At 40.5% G+C, this 22,277-nt stretch overlaps 1 protein-coding gene across 3 annotated transcripts in view; it reads right to left on the bottom strand.

The window, feature by feature from the left end:
• Positions 1-22,277, bottom strand: part of PIK3R3 (phosphoinositide-3-kinase regulatory subunit 3) — a 155,006-nt gene that overhangs the window by 22,255 nt on the left and 110,474 nt on the right. For 2 of the 3 annotated variants that reach the window (XM_051857838.2, XM_051857837.2), the window contains exons 7-9: positions 13,678-13,869; positions 3,427-3,569; positions 595-771 (exon numbers count right to left, since the gene is read on the bottom strand). In XM_051857838.2, coding sequence (XP_051713798.1) covers positions 595-771; positions 3,427-3,569; positions 13,678-13,869 — 512 coding nt within the window. The remainder of the gene's footprint in view (positions 1-594; positions 772-3,426; positions 3,570-13,677; positions 13,870-22,277) is intronic. The other variant, XM_070078571.1, reaches the window with a different exon arrangement.

Below are 22,277 nucleotides of genomic sequence, written 5' to 3'. Positions count from 1 at the left end.
GGAGTGAATCAGAGGATGAAAGACCTCTCTTTCTCTCCCTCTCTCTCTCTGTATTTCTGCCTTTCAAATAAATAAATCTTTTTTAAAAAAATTGGGTTTCACTACTCAAATTATTTCAAGTGTCTGCTAGAGAGATATTTCTATTATTTAAAAACAGAGTCTCATTTCTTAAATATAAAAATCCTTTCAAAGACTGTACTGTGTTGTTACTTATAGGCTCCCACTGTCAGTGTTTTTTCCTGTGCCTCTGAAGAGTGTTTTCTCTCTCTATGGTCCACAACCAAAGATTCTGGTTTTCATGTTTTAGGCAAACATTAACTGTACGTTCTCACTGATAGCACTTTGCTTGTGCCACAGCCACCTTCTGACACTTCCAAAGCACCTGTATGCTACTGAGTTCTACATCTGATTTGCCCCACACATTGACTTCAAGTGAACTCTGGAATGTCCTACAATATACCTGCTTTCCTAAGTTCTTGCCATCTCACTGGCCAGTTCTCAATTATAAATCTCTTCTCCCAACTGTAACATCTCTAATGCCCATAGTAATCCGATGCCAGTGTGTCTCTCGCCACACCACCTCTGACAACTTACACAAGGTGCTGATCTCGGATCTTGCGCAGCTGAATCAGGTCAGGTTTGATACTATTCATTTTTTTATCTATTTCTCGGTTGTCCAAAGCTTGTTTCTTCAAATCCTGCTCAAGACGCATTTTGCTATCGTGAATCTCACCCAGACGTGATTTCAACTTGTCATAATTCATCATAATTCTGTGAAAATATTTGACAAATTAAGGCAAAAATAGCAACCAAACAGAAGGTTCCTATAATGCAAACACGGTTCTGATATCTTAACTGTGGTGAACAGCTGTTGTTTTTGCCTGGCCTGTATCCATTCTTATTCTTTTTTTTTTTTTTTTTTTTTTTTTACAGGCAGAGTGGACAGTGAGAGAGAGAGACAGAGAGAGAAAGGTCTTCCTTTGCCGCTGGTTCACCCTCCAATGGCCGCCGCTGCAGCCGGCGCACCGCGCTGATCCTGGCAGGAGCCAGGAGCCAGGTGCTTTTCCTGGTCTCCCATGGGGTGCAGGGCCCAAGCACCTGGGCCATCCTCCACTGCACTCCCTGGCCATAGCAGAGAGCTGGCCTGGAAGAGGGGCAACCGGGACAGAATCCGGCGCCCCAACCGGGACTAGAACCCGGTGTGCCGGCGCCGCAAGGTGGAGGATTAGCCTATTGAGCCACGGCGCCGGCTCATTCTTATTCTTCTAAGAACAGGTAGGTAAGGATTCCCTGCCCCCATCTCAGATCCAGGGTGAGAGACACACGAGGCCCAGACTGGCCAATAAAGAGTATTCCAGTCAGCCCACCCTTTCCCACAGGCCACACTGACTGCTTCAGGAGAAAGACTTCAACTGACTCAATGAGAGTCAATTCTAGGACTTTTGCTGGAACTATTGTAAAAAGAGATTCTCTGTTTCTACTGGGGTCGCTAAGTTATGCATATGTGATTTTAAGACTCCCAGCTCTTCTGCCACTTCACAGGGAAAGGCTGCCTGTGGATAAGACCAACCCAGATGAAAACTGAGCCAAAAGAAAATGTAAGAAAGAATCACAATTATCTTGTTTGGTTCCTGGATCCAGCCATGACTGAGCAAGTACAGCTACATGCATGGTATTTAAGTGGTAGCGCCCTGCAGTAAAGAGCAACGGCTTTGCTCATTGTTAAGAGCAATGGCCTACTCAGTTTTGGATCTCTGCCTTGTCATTTACTGTAGAGCTGCAGGAAGGTTGCTTAGCTTCTCTGTGCCTTCATTTTGTCCTCTGTTTAAAGTAGGTATCAATTTACTTTACAATGTTATTGTGTTAATTAAATGTGACAGCACATATAAGAGTTCTAGAACATTGGCTGGCATATTAATAGATGATGACTACAAGCTCTTCCAGCATAAAGTTTTGCCATGCTCTGAACAACTACAATAATAACTGCTCATATTACTCACTTGTCACTCAATAATATGTAGATTTACATTCCTATTAGAATTTTTTTACATATTAGAAAGCTTATTATTAGAATTTCACACCACTTTATCTGCAACTAAACTACAAGTACTTTTCTTTGCCTTTATTATTAGCAATTACTATTTGAGAGCCTAACATGCGCCAAGATATTTATCACTTAATTCTCACAGCATTCCATATTATCCACAGTTTAATGGAGGATGAAACAGACTCAAGAAAAGTTAAGTAACCCACCCAAGATAACACAGTTGGTAAATGGCCCCATTAAGCTATACCACCTCACAGCACTCAGCTCCATGTTCATGCTGTGGTGACAACATGAGAAACAGTCTTGTCATTGCATATGACTTGTAACTTGTTTTTTCATTACTCACTTTTCCATGCCTTTTCATTCTTCAGACCACTATTTCTGAGCCTTCTAATACTCTAGGCTTCCAGTATCCTTCTAACTGCCAAATCCAATATGCTCTCCCTGTATAATCTTCTCATTCTTAGCATCTACCATCATAGATGTACTTATGTATCACAAATCCTTTATCTTTCTTGAGTTCCAAATTCAAATAACCAACTGCCTGCATCTCAGACAGCTCCATTTGGGTTCTCACAGGAATTCCAAACCCACTGTTCCAACCTTGAACTCTCTTCATGCACTTCCTATTTTGATGAATAACACCATCTCCAAGTCACTTACAACAGAAATCTAGGGATAATCTTTGACTTCTCCCACACCTTTGTATCTGATCAGGGATCAACTCCTCAGCATTTCTAAACTCCTCCTGCTTTACGGCTATTGCTTTGATCCAAGCCATCACCATCTTTTAACCTGATGACTACAATCACTGCAGGCATCTGTAACAGTCAGGCTGATCTTCCTGTGTAAAGTCTTGTTCTGTTCCAATTTATTCTCAGACTGCTGCTGAAACTGATTTCCAGTTCAAAAAATTATTCAGTGAACACCCATTATGTTCTCCCTGACACCAGTACAGGAGCTGGGCCTATCAGAGAAAATATGCCTCCTGCCTACTCTCTTAACTAGCTAGCAGCTGAGTGGGCATGGCATTCAGGAAACATTATACTTGGAATCAGGACCAGACACCATAGGGGCATCAGCAAAAACAAAAACAAAAACAAAAAACCCTAAGCTGGGCTGGAGAATCAGGGAAGATATTTCTGGAAAAAGTCATGTCTAAGCTGAGTCTTAAAGGATGAAAAGGAGTTAATAATTCGAGAAAAAGGAGAAAGAGCACACAGAGGAGGTTCAGTTTGGTGCCATCAGTGGCAATAGCAAGTAGTTCCATAAGGCAGGACTGTGCAGTTTGAGGGGGTAAAAGCAGTCAAGACGTGAATTACTGCGGAGAAAAGAAGTCTTGTCTCACTGGTACACTTGGAGAAATGATGAAGACTGACCGTTCAATCTCCTTTTCATTCCCCTCCCTACGAAATCGCTCAATATATTCTTTGCTATGTTGTTCTTGTGTGTGACACTGCTCCTCAAATATTTTAATTGTTTCATTAAAAGCTTCAATTGCAGTCCTCTTCATCTGTATTTCCTACAGGAGAGAAAAAGAAAAGACATACACTTCATTATCTTTATTATTTATTGTAACCTTTATCATTTTTTTTTTTTTGACAGGCAGAGTGGACAGTGAGAGAGAGAAAGAGAGAGAAAGGTCTTCCTTTACGATTGGTTCACCTTCCAATGGCCGCTGTGGCCGGTGCACTGCAGCCAGTGTACCACGCTGATCCGAAGCCAGGAGCCAGGTGCTTCTCCTGGTCTCCCATGTGGGTGCAGGGCCCAAGCACTTGGGCCATCCTCCACTGCATTCCCGGGCCACAGCAGAGAGCTGGCCTGGAAGAGGAGTAACCAGGACATAATCCGGCTCCTGGCGCCCCGACCGGGACTAGAACCCAGTATGCTGGCACCGCAGGTGGAGGATTAGCCTATTGAGCCATGGCGCCGGCCTGTAACCTTTATCTTAAAACAAATCATGTAATTCTAGTTATAATCCAATACAAGACACAAGGGGGCTAAAACAAAACCCTTTGTTTAATCCTACCCTATTACTTATACACAAAATACTTAATTCAGGGGCCAGCATTGTGGTACAGTAAGGTTATGCCATCACCTGTGAAGCCAGCATCCCATTGGAGTACTGGTTTGAGTCCTAGTTGCGCTACTCTTGACCCAACTGCCTGCTAATGCACCTGGAAAAGCAGTGGAAAATGATCTGAGTGCTTGAGCCCCTGTCAGCCACATGAGACCCTGATGGAATTCCTGGCTCTTGGCTTCAACCTGGCCCAGCCCAGCTGTTGCAGTCATTTGGGGAATGAACCAGGGGAGAGAAGATCTCTCCCTTCCCCTCCCCTCCCTTTCTCTCTCTCCCTCTCTCTCTCTCTCTCTCTCTCTCTCTGTTTCTCCCTAACTCTGCCATTCAAACAAATAAATAAATCTTTTAAAAAATATATCATTCAAATTGTAAAGTAAGTGAAAAAGAATCATTACCTGAGATATAACTAAGAACCACAGAAGGGAATGAGCTGCCAAGTCAAATTAGACTGCATACTATGAAGGATCAAGTTCTGACTTTGCCCTTGTTATTGTACTGCTCAACCCTGGAAGAAGCTGAAGGAGTGAACAGATAGAGCTGAGGAACCTATGTACCAAGGTACAAAGACTTATTCCCAGAAGAGCCCTATATATTCTGTTTACTTTTATTTTCATCTAAAGAATATGCTTAGTTTTCCAAACAAATTCTACAGGAGATTCATCTAATTAAGAGAAGAAAATGAAAAGTGTGAAGAATGGCTGCTAAAGTAACAGGGACCAAGAAGAATAAAGTAAAAAAGTAAAAGCCACATAAAACAAACTTAATAACTCCCAATCACAGTAGGTGAAGCCATTCAGCATCAGTGTAAACAGTCCTCTACCTACCAGTGAGCCCTGAGGGCAACACGAGACTTCAGCATCTGAGTCATGATATTCCTCTAAAATCTTCAAAGATTATTAAATTTTGCTCAGTTAACTTTTTATAAAGTTAACAAATAAGCACAGAGGTCTAAAAAGATTGCTATAGTTCTAAAAGTTCTGATGTATGTGGGATAATTCCTCAACTATCCCTGCAATTATTAATTTCAAAAATGATTATTGAGAATCCACTACAAAGAAAGTACCAGCTGGTAATAAAGAAACTTGTGAAATACTGAGCCTGCCCTCTAGGACTCAGAACACACCAGTGGAACAGACTGATGAACAGCAGTGGGAGGTTTGGTTTCATGTCTGGTACAGGTAGCCGAGTGAGGTTGGTTTATTTATTGCTTTCAGGGAGGAGGTGCATCTGATCGATGTCCTAAAGAATTGGCTCAGGGGAAGAAAATGAGGCACTGTACATAGAGAGCATGGTATGGTGCATACATGGAATAACAGGGCATGTCTGGGGCTCAGCAATTGCTCAGCGGGACTGGTACATATGAGGATTAGCAGATGAGGGAAGCTAGAACAGCATGATGATCCATATAGCCAAGGTTGTACCATATCTTAGATAATACTAACACTTATCAAATGCCCTTATCTAAGTATCTCTTTAATTATAGAAGATTTAGGGGCTGGCACTGTAGCATAGCGGGTAAAGCCACTGCCTGCAGTGCCAGCATTCCCTAGAGACATTGGTTCAAGTCCCGGCTGCTCCATTTTTCTATCCAGCTCCCACAATAGTGCCTGGGAAAGCAGTGGAAGATGGCCCAAGTCCTTGGGCCCCTGCATCATCTGAAAGAAGCTTTTGGTTCCTGGCTTTGGCCTGGCCCAACCCTGGCTGTTGCAGGCATTTGGGGAGTGAGGCAGCAGATAGATGACTTCTTTCTTTTTTTTTTTTTAAGATTTTTTATTTATTTATTTGACAGGTAGAGTTACAGACAGTGAGAGAGAAAGGTTTTCCTTCCATTGGTTCACTCCCCAAATGGCTGCAACGGCTGGAGCTGTGCCGATCCAAAGCCAGGAGCCAGATGCTTCCTCCTGGTCTCCCATGAGGGTGTAGGGGCCCGAGCACTTGGGCCATCCTCTACTGCTATCCCAGGCTGCAGCAGAGAGCTGGATTGGAAGAGGAGCAACCAGGACTGGAACTGGTGCCCATATGGGAGCTGGCACTGCAGGCGGAAGATTAACCTAGTGTGCCACAGTGCCAGCCCCGCAAATAGATGATTTCTATCTTTTCCTCTCTCTCTCTCTTTCTCTAACTCTGCCTTCCAAACATATTTTTTTAAAAAAATCCTAAATTTCCTTCAAGTCACAGTTAAGCTTCTTAAAATAGTTCTTTATGTGGGTTCTCTTAACATCATGCACACCAACTCAACTCTAGCCTGATGTTTGTACTTACCATTTTACACAAATGATCTCCTCATTTCAAATCCAACTTTTAGCTAACTCCATCACTAGTCTTCCTAATTATATGTAATTCAGACATCAAATATTGCCACATGCAATCTATTTTCACCCTGTGCCAGCTCTGACTCAGGGCATATCATCTCTTCCCATTCTATGGGAAGAGTTCACTAACATCAAAACAATCTAGATTTTATCTTATTTTACAGAAAAAAAAGAAAGTCCGAAACACATGTCTCAGTATCAACTCTTTAAACCCCCTTAACACTTACTTTCCTAGTACACCTCCTTGCTAGTCACTGGGTCCTCCTCCCTCTTCCCCCACCTTCCAGAGCTTCAAGCCTCCATGGTTCTTCTCTGCCCAGTCCCTACTCAACTCTTGGTCCTAATTATCACAGAGAGAAACTTAGCTTTCTTCTGGCTGCTACCTAGTAGCTTTTTTGGTTGTCTCCACCTACCCCATACACAAATTCACAACCAGGGATTCCTAGTCCAGCACAGTCTCCCATCCGCTCTTCTGGATTGCTACTCTGCAGTTAAATCCTCCAATAATACTGAACATATGGGCAGCATATGGAGTTCTTTCTGCATTCTGTAACCCTTGGAGGAAAGCAGAAACATAGCTCCATAAGTCAAAAACCTATGCAACAGGGGCCATTTTTTTCTTGCTTTTGTTCACAGAAATGTTAGCCTTCCCTCAGGCCACGTCCATACAGTGAGACTGACTTCAGGCCCCTATCAAGGGTGAAATGCTTTTGGTTCATTACCTTACACAAATTCATTCAACAAATAATCAAACACTAACTATATGCCATTGAAGCAACTGGGATATGAGGGAACCAGCTCAGATACAGATTTCTGTTTTCCTAGAACTTCTAGTTTAAGGGGTTATACAGACACTAAACAACAAACATAGTAAGTAAAAAGATTACCTAATCTATTAGGAGATAAGAATTGCTTGAAAAAAAATAAAGAAAATTAAAATGCAAAAGGAAGATCAGAACGCAAGTTGCAATTTTAAATAAAGTTGTCAGGTAGGCCTTATTTGAGACAACATCTGAGCAGACTTGAAGGAGGAGGTAATAGCCTGGAGAAAAGTGTTCCAGACTAAGAAATACCCAATGCAAAATACCTGAAGGAGGAAAGCAGGTGTACCATATTCAAAGAACAGTAAGGAGGCTAGTAGAGCTGGAGCACAATAAGGAAGTGAATTATGAGAAATGAGGTCAAAGAGAAAAAAGGGCACAGATCACGCTGGGCACTGTAGAAAGGTCTCTTTCTGGCTTTTATCCTGAAAAATGTGGAACCAGAACAAGGTTTTAAACAGAGAACTACTGTGATATGACCTGTGTTTTGCAAGTATCGCCCTGAATGCTCTCTTGGGAATTCATTTGGGGGAGGGGAGCATGAATAAGGGGAAGATGATAAGGTAGAAGAAAGCTACAGTAAATAAGAGGAAAGAAATGGACCAAAGTGTTAGCAGTGGAGGTGATGAGAAGCAGTTGGATTCTGAGTATACACTAAAGATAAACTGATCAGAATTTCCTGATATACTGTATGTAATGCATAGAAGAGTCTATGATGAGCTTTTGGCCTGAGTAAGAAGCTGTGATTGCACTCAACTGATGTGAGCATCACTAAGGCAGAACAGCCCCAAGACAGAGCGTCAGAGTTCTGCTTGAAAAGCATTTGGGGTTACAACGTCCAGAAATGCTATGATGGTCAATCTTCCTATATGAGATACTTAATTCCATTTACTTTCCAATTTTCTTTAAGTAAGCATTCATAATGATTTTTAATAACTTTTTTCTTTCTTCCTGCTACTTGTACTGTGTTGTGGTATGTGTGTGTATTTGTGTTGAACTGCAAATTTCAGCTTCTCAGGTCTTCCAGTTGAATTATTTGTGATGGAACCAGTGTTTAGGGGTATAACAGTAAAACTGCTATGAAGGCATCTCCAGACTGAGTCAACCTAACTGGACAATATCAGGGGATGGTGAAATGATCATATATATAACAGCTATTCAATTTGTTTTCCAGAAACTATTTAAAATTTTTTTGAATTTCAAAAAGGATAAAAGTTACATAAATATAAATTATGCTGAATTCTATATGAATTGTATCATAGGAGGTGAAAGTCTCCAGTTCCCCAGAGGCAATTACTATTATTAAGTATGTCTTAGGAGTTCGTGATGACCTACAAAATGATTATACTATGGTTTCAGAACTGTGTACACACTGTGATTTCATCTATAGTTGTACACACAAGTCACCTCAGTCCCACAAGTCCTGACATCTTGGTACAATCTTTACCATTACAGATACTAGTTTGTAAATAAGATCAAAAGGCTTTGTATCTGGGTGAGTAAGAACATAAATACTAGGATAGAAACAAGGCACCAGTAATGGATGTTTGGCCCAGCAGTTAAGTTACTGGTTGGGACACCTGCATTCGTATCAGAATGATTGGGTTCAAATCCCAGCTTTGCTCCTGATTAAAAAACACAAACATAACAAGATGCATCTTTATCTTCTCTACAATACTAACTTCAGCTACAAAGACACAAAAAAGTTTAAAGTAAAGATAGAAAAAATATATTCTGTACAAATAGCAACCTAAGAAGACCTGTACTGGCTGTACTATTAACAGACAAAATAGATATTAAATCAAAACAGGTTACAAGAGACAAAGAAGGATATTACGTATTGATAAAGTTTCAATTATCAAGATGATATAACAATTATATATGTCCCTAACAACAGAGCCCCAAAGTACATGAAGGAAAGATGGGCAAAATTGAAAGGAAAAGTAGATAGTTCTATAATCATAGTCAGACTTCAGAGGACTTGAGCAACACTACACACCAATTATACCAGACTTACACAGAACATTTTACTCAAGTACATAGGAGTAATTCTTCAGGAACTATATTAGGCCACAAAAAGAAGTTTTAATAAGTTTAAAAAGACTAAAATCATACAAAGTATCTTTTCCAACTACAATGGAATGAAATTAGAAATAAGGACAACTAGAAAATTCATAAATATGTAGAAATTCAACAATATGTTTTCAAATAAGCAACAAGTCAGAGTCTCTGTCTCTCCCCTTCTCTCTGTAACTCTGCCTTTCATAAATAAATCCGAAAAATAAATAAATAACTAGATAAATAGTGAACATTTGGCCTAGTGCCTAAGATGACTGTCTCCCACTTTGGAGATCTTGGGTTTCAGTTCTGGCTCTGTTTCACAATTCCAGCTTCCTACTAATGTAGATACTGGGAAGCAGCGGTGACTGACTCAAGTAGGTGGGTCCCTGACACAATGTGCAAGTCCTGGATTAAGTTCCTGGAATCTGATATGGGATGCTTATATCAAAGGCAGTGGTTTAATCCTCTGTGCCACAACACCAGGCCTCCAGACCATTATCTTTCATGAATATACATTAAAAAATTCTCACCAAAGTACAAGCTACTTGAATTCAGCAGCATATTAACAGGACTGTATACCATGACCATATGGAATTTATTTCAATGTCAGAGTAGTTCAACAACAACAACAACAACAAAAAAACACTCAATGTAATATATATTAATAAAATAAAGAAAAAAACACAAATCACCTTAACAGGTACAAAAAAAGCCTTTGACAAAATCCAGTATTTGGGGCCCAGTGTTGTGGCAGAGCAGATTAACCTACCACTTGCAGGCCTGGCGCTGCGGCGCAGTAGGTTAATCCTCTGCCTGAGGTGCCGGCATCCCACATAGACGCTGGTTCAAGTCCCAGCTGCTCTACTTCCAACCAAGCTCTCTGCTATGGCCTGGGAAAGCAGTAGAAGATGGCCCAAGTGCTTGGGTCCCTGCACCCACGTGGCAGACCAGGAGGAAACGCCTGGCTCCTGGCTTCAGATCAGTGCAGCCTGGCTGTTGCAGCCATCTGGGGAGTGAACCAATGGAAAGAAGACCTTTCTCTCTGTTTCTTCCTCTCATTGTCTGTAACTCTACCTCTCAAATAAAATAAAAATCTTAAAAAAAAAAAAAGCTACCACTTGCAACACCAGCATCCCAAATCAGACAGTTCAAATCCCAGCTGTTCCACTTCTGATTCAGCTCCCTTCTAATGCACCTGGGAAAGCAGCAGAAGATGGCACAAGTACCTATGCCCCTGCCACCTACATGGGAGACCTGGATGGAGTTCTGGGCTCCTGGCTTCAGCCTGGCCCAGCCCTAGCCATTGTGGTGATCTGGGGAGTAAACCAGCAGAGGTCTCTTTCTCACTCTGTCTCTCCCTCTTTTTCTGTTACTTTGCCTTTCAAATAAATAAATCTTTTTTTAAAAAATCCAATATTTAGGGCCAGCACTGTGGCCTAGCAAGTAAGCCACTGCAGTGCTGGCATCCCATATGGGCACCAGTTTGAATCCCGGCTGTTCAACTTCCAATCTGGTTCTCTCCTATGGCCTGGGAAAGTGGTGGAAGATGGCCCAAGTCCTTGAGCTTCTGCACCTGTGTAGGAGACCTGGAGGAAGCTCCTGGCTCCTGGCTCCTGGCTTTGGACTGGCACAGCTCCAGCCATTGTGGCCAAATGGGGAGTGAACCAGTGGATGGAAGACCTCCCTCTCTCTCTCTCTGCCTCTCCTTCTCTCTCTGTGTGACTCTTTCAAGTGAATAAATAAATCTTTTAAAAAATTTTAAAAATCCAATATTCATTCACAATTTAAAAACATATTCAATAAACTAGGAATCAAAAGGAATTCGCTAAACTTGATGAAGGCCAAGTTAGATTTAATTGTATATATTCAATGCTAACTCTTGGATGTCAGAATGTGACCTTTTAGGAAATGAGATCTTTGCAAATGTAGTTAGTAAATTAAGATGAGATCCTTAGAGGAAATGAAAATAGAGACAAAGAGGGAGAATTCCATGGATGATGGAGGCACAGATTGTAATGATGCATCTATAAACTACGAAAGGCCCAGGACTGTCAGTGACCACCAGAAACTAGAAAGATGGAGGCAAAAATCTCCCCCAGTGTCTTCAAAGAGAACATAGCCCTAAAGACACCTTGATTTCAGACTATTGTTCCCCAAAACAATGAGAAAATAAACTTCTGTTGCACCTAGTTTGTGGTACTTAGTTTTACACCAGACCTAGGAAACATAGAGATATGTATGAAAAATCCAAGGTTAACACACTCAATCACAAAAAGACTGAAAGCTTTCTACTTACAACCAAGAACAAGACAAGAATGTCCATTTTCATCTCTTTCATTCAACATAGTACTAGAAGTACAACCCAGAGTAATTATCAAAAGAATAAAACATTTAAACTGGAAAGAAAAAGTAAAGCCATCTCAAAAGACATGATCTTAAATCTTATACGTAGAAGAATATGAGTTGCAGGATACAAACTCAGTTGTATTCTATACACAAGCAAGGAACAATCCAAAAAGAAAATTAAGAAAATAATTCCATTTACAATAGCATAAAAATAATAAAACACTTAGGAATAAATTTAACTAAGGAGGTGAAATACTTATACACTGAAAATACAGAACACTGCTTAAGGAAATTAAAGGATATATAAGTAAAGGAAAAAATTCTGTATTGATGAATTAGAAGATTTGATCTTAAGATTACTATACTGCCCAAGGTAATACACAAATTCAATGCAATCCTTATCAAATCCCAATGATGTTTTTTTGCAGAAATGGAGAAAGCAATCTTCAAATGGATACGGAACTAAAAGGGACCAAGACTGGTGGAAACAATCTTGAAGGGCCAGCCAAGGGTGCCAGTTCAAGTTCTCAGTGCTCCATTTCTGATCCAGCTCCTTGCTAATGTGCCTGGGAAAGCAGCAGAAGGTGACCCAAGTGGTTGGGCTCCTGTACCCACATGGGAGACCTGGAGGAGCCTCCTGGCTCTTCCTTAGGCCTGGCCTAGACCTAGCCCAACCCTGGCCATTGCGGCCATTTGGGGAGTGAACCAGCATATGGAAGATCTCTCTCTCTCTGCTTCTTCCCCTCTCTGTAACTCTGCCTTTCAAATAAATAAAAATAAATACATCTATTATTTTAAAAACATCTTGAAAATGAAGAACAAAGTTAGATAAATCACACTTACTGATTTCAAAGTTTATTATGAAGTTACAGTGAAAAAAAAAAGTATAGTACTAAGGATGGATACACAGAACAACAGGACAGAATAAAACATCAACATGCAGGGATTGTGGCAAAGGGCTAAACTGCTGCTTGGGACAGCCATATCTCACATCTTGCCCTGCCTCCATTTCCAATTCAGTTTCCTGCTGGGAGGCAGCAGGTGACAGCTCAAGTACTTGAGTTCTTGCCACTCACATGGAAGACTCAGATGGAATTCCTGGCTTCTGGCTTCACCTGGCAAAGTCCCCAACTGTTGTGGGCACTTGGGGAGTGAACCAGAAAATGTAAGATATATATGTGTGTGTGTGTGTGTGTTTCAATAAACTAACTTAAAAAAAAAAAAAAAACTCAAGAAATAAACTTTCACAATAGTTGATTTTAACAAATGTCCTAAGACCATGTAAAGGGGAAAAAAACAGTTTGGTTTTTTTTTTAAATAGTGGTAGAAAAATTGATTTTTTTCAAGATTTTTATTTATTTATTTGAGAGGTAGAGTTACAGTGAGAAGGAGAGACAAAGAGAAAGGTCTTCCATTTGCTGGTTCACTTCCCAAATGGCCACAACAGCCAGAGCTGGGCTGATCCAGAGCCAGGAGCCAGGAGCCAGGAGCTTCTTCGGGGTCTCCCACATGGGTGCAGGGGCCCTAGCACTTGGGCCATCTTCTACTGCTTTCCCAGGCCATAGCAGAGAGCTAGGTCAGAAGAGGGGCATCTATAACTTGAACCAGTGCCCATATGAGATGTCAGTACCGCAGAGGAGAATTAACCTACTGTACCACAGCACCGGCCCCGGAAAAATGGATATTCACATGCAAAAGAATCAAACTGGACCCTTACTTCACACCACTTATGAATATTAACTCAATAATCAGATGAGGGTAATTGGCTTATCACTTCAAACATTTGTCATTTCTTAATGTTGGGAACATCCAAAATCCTGTCTACTAGCTATTTGAAAATACAAGTATATAATTAATTGTTGTTACCCACAGTTATCCTGCTGAGCTGTAGAACATTAATAATCATTCTTCCTCTCTCTGTCCTCCTTCTTCTCCCCATTCACCCAAGCCTCTAATAATCACTATTCTATTCTCTACTTCTTTTTTTTTTAAGGTTTTTTATTTATTTACTTGAGAGGTAGAGTTACAGACAGTGAGAGGGAGAGACAGAGAGAAAGGTCTTCCATCCGATGGCTCACTCCCCAAGTGGCCGCAATGGCCAGAGCTGCGCCGATCCGAAGCCAGGAGCCAGGAGCTTCTTCCGGGTCTCCCATGTGGGTGCAGGGGCCATCTTCTACTGCTTTCCCAGGCCATAGCAGAGAGCTGGATGGGAAGAGGAGCAGCCAGGACTAGAACCGGCACCCATATGGGATGCTGGCACTGCAGGTGGAGGATTAACCTACTGTGCCACAGCGCCGGCCCCATCTATTCTCTACTTCTATAAGATCAATTTTTGTAGCAGAAGCTACAAAAATATTTAAGCATGAAAACACACAGCATTTGTCTCTCTGTGTCTGACTTATTTTATTTAACATAATATCCCCCAGGCTTACCCATGTTGCCAAAAATGGCAGGATTTTATTTTTATGGTTGGATAATATTCCATTGGGTATATATACAACATTTGTTTAAAAACCACTGTATTTCAGAATAGTTTTAAATTTACAAAACAAAAAATTGTCAGACAGTAATTCAAAGAGTTCCCATATATTCCTCAACCTGCCACCCCCATCATTAACATCTCATATTAGTATATTTGTTACAATTTATGAAACATATCCAGCTTCCCCTATTCTTTGTTAATTCAAACTCCTTTTATTCTTCTCACCCCTTGCAACCACTAGTAATTAACATTTTGTGTTCAGAGAGAATTTGGAATTTTTTTGGTTTTGTCTTGTTTTTTTTTTAGCTCCCAAATATGGTATCTGTCTTTCTGTGTCTGGCTTATGTCTAGCTTATTTCACTCTATATGATGTTCTCCAGTTCCATCCACTTTTGCTGTAAATGACAGGATTTTAATTTTGTTTGTAGCTGAATAGTATTCTGTTGTGTATATATACCACATTTTCTTTATTCATTCATCTGATGATACATGTCTTGGTTTATTCCATAGTTTGGCTATTCTGAACAGTGCCACTATAAACATGGGACAGCTGATGTCTCTTTGATACATTAATCTGTACATGTCATTTGTATTTATTCCAAGTGAAATTGATGGATAATAGGTGAGTTCCATCTCTATATCAGAAATCTCCATATTGTTTTCCACAGTGGCTGCACAGATTTACAGTCCTACCAACAGTGTATAAGAGTTCTCTTTTTGGGGGCTGGCACTGTGGCATAGTGGGTAAAGCCACCTCTTGTAGTGCCAGCATCCCATATGGGTGTCGGTTCAAGACTCAGCTGCACCACTTCTGATCCAGCTCTCTGCTGTGGCCTGGGAAAGCAGTAGAGGATGGCCCAAGTCCTTGGGCCCTGCACCTGTGTGGGAGACCTCTGTTTCGGCCAACTGGGGAGTGAACCAGCGGATGAAAGACCTCTCTCTCCGTCTCTCCTTTTCTCTCTGTGTAACTCTGCCTTTCAAATAAATAAATAAATCTTAAAAAAAAATGAGTTCTTTTTTCCAAATCCTCACCTGTTACTCTGTCTGATAGAGTAACAGGCATTCTGACAGAGCTGAAGTGATATCTCATTGTAGTTTTGATTTGCATGTGGTTAGTTATATTAAGCTTTTTATTCATATATTTGTTGGCCATTTTTATTTTTTCTTTTGAGTACTGTCTATTTAGGTCCTTTGTCCATTTTCTTAACTGGATTGGTTGTTTTGCTGTTGAGTTTTTTGAGTTGCTGATATATTTTGGATATTAATCTTTTGCTGGGTAAGTAGCTTATAAATATTTTCTCCCCGGCCGGCGCCGCGGCTCACTAGGCTAATCCTCCGCCTTGCGGTGCCGGCACACCGGGTTCTAGTCCCGGTCGGGGCGCCGGATTCTGTCCCGGTTGCCCCTCTTCCAGGCCAGCTCTCTGCTATGGCCAGGGAGTGCAGTGGAGGATGGCCCAAGTGCTTGGGCCCTGCACCCCATGGGAGACCAGGAAAAGCACCTGGCTCCTGGCTCCTGCCATCAGATCAGCGCGGTGCGCCGGCCGCAGCGTGCCAGCTGCGGCGGCCATTGGAGGGTGAACCAACGGCAAAGGAAGACCTTTCTCTTTGTCTCTCTCTCTCACTGTCCACTCTGCCTGTCAAAAAAAAAAAAATATATATATATATATATTTTCTCCCATTCTGTCAGATGTCTCTTGACTCTATAAATTTTTTCCTTTACAATGCAGAAGCTTCTGAGTTTGATATAATCCCATTTGTCTAGTTTTGCTTTTGTTGCCGGTGTTTTGGGGGTTTTACCCAAAAAGCTATCAACTATACTAATGCCCTGAAGTGTTTTCCCTATGTTTTCTTCTAGCAATTTCATAGGCACAGGTCTTATATTTAGGTCTTTGGTCCACCTTGAGTTGATTCTTACATATAGTGAGGGGTGAGGATCTAATTTCATTTTACTATATATACATATATATGCGTATGTGTGTCCAGTATTGCCAACATCATTTATTGAAAAGTCTATCCTTTCTCCAATATATGTTTTTGGCAACTCTGTAAAAATTCAGTTGGCTTGGCCGGCGCCACGGCTCACTAGGCTAATCCTCCGCCTAGCAGCGCCGGCACACCGGGTTCTAGTCCCGGTTGGGGCGCTGGATTCTGTCCCGGTTGCCCCTCTTCCAGGCCAGCTCTCTGCTGTGGCCAGGGAGTGCAGTGGAGGATGACCCAGGTGCTTGGGCCCTGCACCCCATGGGAGACCAGGAAAAGCACCTGGCTCCTGGCTCCTGCCATCGGATCAGCGCGGTGTGCCAGCCACAGCGGCCATTGGAGGGTGAACCAACGGCAAAGGAAGACCTTTCTCTCTCTGTCTCTCTCTCTCACTGTCCACTCTGCCTGTCAAAAAAAAAAAATTCAGTTGGCTGTATGTGCATGGATGAATTTATGGGCTCCCTATTCTGTTCTATTAACCTATGTGATAGTTTTTATGTCAGTACCATGCTATTTCAATTACTATAGCTTTGTAGTGTGCTTTGAAATCAGGTAATGTGATGCATCCAGCTTGATACTTTTTGCTCAGGATGGCTTTGGCTATTCTGGGTCTTTTGGGGTCACATTTTCTCTACCTTTTATCCATCAATGGACACTTGGATTGATTCCATACCTTGGCTATTGTCAATAGTGCTGCAATAAACATGAGAGTACAGATAATCTTTTTTTTTTTAAAGATTTATTTATTTGAAAGTCAGAGTTACACAGAGAGAAAAGGAGAGGCAGAGACAGACAGGGAGGGAGGGGGGAGGGAGGGAGGGAGAGAGGAAGGAGGGAGGGCGAAATTGATCTAACAGATATCTACAGAACTTTTCATCCTACAGTTGAAGAATACACATTCTTCTCAGCAGTGCATGGAACTTTCTCTATGATTGACCACATACTAGGCCATAAAGCAAGTCTCAGCAAATTCAAAAAAATCAAAACCATACCATGCATCTTCTCACACCACAATGGAATGAAGCTGGAAATCTGCAACTCAGGAATCTCTAGAGCATATGCAAACACATGGAGACAGCAACATGCTCCTGAATGAACAGTGGGTCACAGAAGAAATCAAGAGAAATCAAAAACTTTCAGGAAGCAAATGAATATAACAACACAACATATCAACACTTATGGGATACAGCAAAAGCTGAGTTAAGAGGAAAGTTTATAGCAAAGGTGCCTGCATCAAGAAATTGGAAACACAACAAATAAACAAGCTATCAATGAATCTCAAGGATCTAGAAAAACTACACAAAGCCAAAACTAGTAGGAGAAGAGAAATAATTAAAAGTAGAGAACTAATCAACAAAACTGAATCCAAAAAAAATTACAAAAGAATGGCAAAACGAAGAGCTGGTTTTTTGAAAAAATAAACAAAATTGACACACTGGCCCAACTAACAAAAAAAGTAGAGAAGACCCAAATCAATAAAATTAGAGATGAGAAAGGGAATGTAATAACAGACACCACAGAAATAAAGAGTGATCAGAAATTACTACAAAGAGTTGTATGCCAACAAACTGAGAAATCTATCAGAAATCGACAGATCCCTAGACACATACAAACTACCAAAATTGAACTATGAAGACACAGAAAACCTGAACAGACCCATAACCAAGTCAGAAATTGAATCAGTAATAAAGGCCCTCCCAACAAAGAAAAGCCCAGGACCAGATGGATTCACTGCTGAAATCTACCAGACATTTAAGAAGAACTAACTCCAATTCTTTTCAAACTATTCAAAACAATTGACAGGGAATCCCATCCTAGTACAGGAAGCTCATAGAACCCCCAGCAAACATGACCAAAAGAGATCCTCACCACAACACGTTGTAATTAAACTCACCACAGTGAAACATAAAGAAACATAAAGAGAAGCGTCAGATTACTCTCAGAGGATCTCCAATTAGACTCAGAGCAGACTTCTCATCAGAAACACTACAGGCTAGGAGGGAATGGCGAGACATAACATAGGTGCTAAGAGAGAAAAATTGCCAGCCCAGAATATTATATCCTGCTAAGCTCTCATTTGTGAATGAAGGTGAAATAAAGACCTTTCATAGCAAACAGAAATCGAAAGACTTTGCCACCACTCGGCCCTGCAAAAGATACTTAAAGATGTGCTACACTCAGAAACACAGAAACACGACCATCAATATGAAAGAAGGTAAAGGAAGAAAACCTACCAGTAAAAGAGCATGGGAAGCTCAAAGCATATACTAGAAAATATCTCTGGGAAAATGGCAGGGCAAAGTCACTATGTATCAGTAGTCACATTAAACGTTAATGGACTTAACTCTTCAGTTAAAAGACACCAATTGGCTGATTGGCTTAAGGAACAAAAGCCAACTATTTGTTGCCTAAAAGAAACACATCTGTCTAACAAAGATGCAAGCAGACTGAAAGTGAAAGGTTGGAAAAAGATATTCCATGCCAACAGAAACCAAAAAAAAGCAGGTGTAGCCATATTAATATCAGACAAAATAAACTTTAATACAAAAACTGTTAAGAGAGACAAAGAGAGGCACTATATAATGATTAAGGGTTCGATTCAACAGGAAGATGTAACTATTATAAATGTATATGCACCTAATTATAGGGCACCGGTCTATTTAAAAGATATGTTAAGGGACTTAAAGGGAGACTTAGATTCCAATACAATAGTACTGGGGGACTTCAATACTCCACTCTCAGAAATAGACAGATCATCTGGACAGAAGATCAACAAGGAAACAGCAGATTTAATTGACACTATTGCCCAAATGGATCTAACAGTTATCTACAGAACTTTCAATCCTACATCTAAAGACTTCACATTCTTCTCAGCAGTGCATGGAACCTTCTCTAGGATTGATCACATACTAGGCCATAAAGCAAGTCTCAGCAAATTTAAAAGAATTAGAATCATACCATGCAGCTTCTCAGACCACAGCGGAATGAAGCTGGAAATTAGCAACTCAGGAAACCCTAGAAAGTATGCAAACACATGGAGACTGAACAACATGCTCCAGAATGAACACTGGGTCATTCAAGAAATCAAAAACTTTCTGGAAGTAAATGAGGATAACAACACAACATATCAAAACTTACGGGATACGGCAAAAGCAGTATTGAGAGGCAAGTTTATAGCAATAGGTGCCTACATCAAGAAATTGGAAAGGCACCAAATAAATGAGTTTTCAGCACATCTCAAGGACCTAGAAAAACTGCAGCAAACCAGACCAAATCTAGTAGGAGAAGAGAAATAATTAAAATCAGATAAGAAATTAACAGGACTGAATCCAAAAATACATTACAAAAAATCAGCTAAACGAAGAGCTGGTTTTTTGAAAAAATAAACAAAATTGACACCCCATTGGCCCAAATAACTAAAAAAAGAAGAGAAAAGACCCAAATCAATAAAATCAGAGATGAAAAAGGAAACGTAACAACAGACACCACAGAAATAAAAAGAATCATCAGAAATTACTACAAGGACTTGTATGCCAGCAAACAGGAAAATCTATCAGAAATGGATAGATTCCTGGGCACATGCAATCTACCTAAATTGAACCATGAAGACATAGAAAACCTAAATAGATCCATAACTGAAACAGAAATTGAAACAGTAATAAAGGCCCTCCCAACAAAGAAAAGCCCAGGACCAGATGGATTCACTGCTGAATTCTACCAGACATTTAAGGAAGAACTAATTCCATTTCTTCTCAAACTATTCAGAACAATCAAAAAAAGATGGAATCCTCCCAAATTCTTTCTATGAAGCCAGCATCACCTTAATCCCTAAGCCAGAGAAAGATGCAGCACTGAAATAATATTATAGACCAATATCCCTGATGAACATAGACGCAAAAATCCTCAATAAAATTCTCGCCAATAGAATACAACAACACATCAGAAAAATCATCCCCCAGACCAAGTGGGATTTATCCCTGGTATGCAGGGATGGTTCAACATTCGCAAATCAATCAATGTGATTCACCACATTAACAGACTGCAGAAGAAAAACCATATGATTATCTCAATAGATGCAGAGAAAGCATTCGATAAAATTCAACACCCTTTCATGATGAAAACTCTAAGCAAATTGGGTATAGAAGGAACATTCCTCAATATAATCAAAGCAATTTATGAAAAACCCACGGCCAGCATCCTATTGAATGGGGAAAAGTTGGAAGCATTTCCACTGAGATCTGGCACCAGACAGGGATGCCCACTCTCACCACTGCTATTTAACATAGTTCTGGAAGTTTTAGCCAGAGCCATCAGACAAGAAAAAGAAATTAAAGGAATACAAATTGAGAAGGAAGAAGTCAAACTATCCCTTTTTGCAGACGATATGATTCTTTACTTAGAGGATCCAAAGAACTCTACTAAGAGACTATTGGAACTCATAGAGGAGTTTGGCAAAGTGGCAGGATATAAAATCAATACAAAAAAATCAACAGCCTTTATATACACAAGCAATGCCACAGCTGAGAAGGAACTGCTAAGATCAATCCCATTCACAATAGCTACAAAAACAATCAAATACCTTGGAATAAACTTAACCAAGGACGTTAAAGATCTCTACGATGAGAATTACAAAATCTTAAAGAAAGAAATAGAAGAGGATACCAAAAAATGGAAAAATCTTCCATGTTCATGGATTGGAAGAATCAACATCATCAAAATGTCCATTCTCCCAAAAGCAATTTATAGATTCAATGCAATCCCAATCAAGATACCAAAGACATTCTTCTCAGATCTAGAAAAAGTGATGCTGAAATTCATATGGAGGCACAAGAGACTTCAAATAGCTAAAGCAATCTTGTACAACAAAAACAAAGCTGGAGGCATCACAATACCAGATTTCAGGACATACTACAGGGCAGTTGTAATCAAAACAGCATGGTACTGGTACAGAAACAGATGGATAGACCAATGGAACAGAATTCAAACACCAGAAATCAACCCAAACATCTACAGCCAACTTATATTTGATCAAGGATCTAAAACCAATTCCTGGAGCAAGGACAGTCTATTCAATAAATAGAAAACTAGATTTCCACGTGCAGAAGCATGAAGAAAGACCCCTACCTTACACCTTACACAAAAATCCACTCAACATGGATTAAAGACCTAAATCTACGACCTGACACCATCAAGTTATTAGAGAACATTGGAGAAACCCTGCAAGACATTGGCACAGGCAAAGAGTTTCTGGAAAAGACCCGGAAGCACAGGCAGTCAAAGCCAAAATCAACTATTGGGATTGCATCAAATTGAGAAGTTTCTGTACTGCAAAAGAAACAGGAGAGTGAAGAGACAACTGACAGAATGGGAAAAAATATTTGCAAACTATGCAACAGATAAAGGGTTAATAACCAGATTCTACAAAGAGATCAAGAAACTCCACAAAAACAAAACAAACAACCTACTTAAGAGATGGGACAAGGACCCCAATAGACATTTTTCAAAAGAGGAAATCCAAATGGCCAACAGACACATGAAAAAATGTTCAAGATCACTACCATTAGGGAAATGCAAATCAAAACCACAATGAGGTTTCACCTCACCCCGGTTAGAATGGCTCACATACAGAAATCTACCAACAACAGATGCTGGCGAGGATGTGGGGAAAAAGGGACACTAACCCACTGTTGGTGGGAATGCAAACTGGTCAAGCCACTATGGAAGTCAGTCTGGAGATTCCTCAGAAACCATTCGACCCAGCCATCCCACTCCTTGGAATTTACCCAAAGGAATTTAAATTGGCAAACAAAAAAAGCGGTCTGCACCCTAATGTTTATTGCAGCACAATTCACAATAGCCAAGACCTGGAACCAACCTAAATGCCCATCAACGGTAGACTGCATAAATTATGGGATATGTACTCTTTAGAATACTATACCGCAGTAAAAAACAACGAAATCCAGTCATTTGCAACAAAATGGAGGAATCTGGAACATATCATGCTGAGTGAAATAAGCCAGTCCCAAAGGGACAAATATCATATGTTCTCCCTGATTGGTGACAACTGACTGAACACCAAAAAGGAAACCTGTTGAAGTGAAATGGACACTATGAGAAACGGTGACTTGATCAGCATAGCCCTGACTGTTAA

Source organism: Oryctolagus cuniculus, chromosome 7 (genome assembly GCF_964237555.1).
Source record: "Oryctolagus cuniculus chromosome 7, mOryCun1.1, whole genome shotgun sequence".
Classification (NCBI taxonomy): domain Eukaryota; kingdom Metazoa; phylum Chordata; class Mammalia; order Lagomorpha; family Leporidae; genus Oryctolagus; species Oryctolagus cuniculus.
Note: the sequence above shows the minus strand (reverse complement) of the source record. Positions and strands in the feature narration are given on the sequence as shown.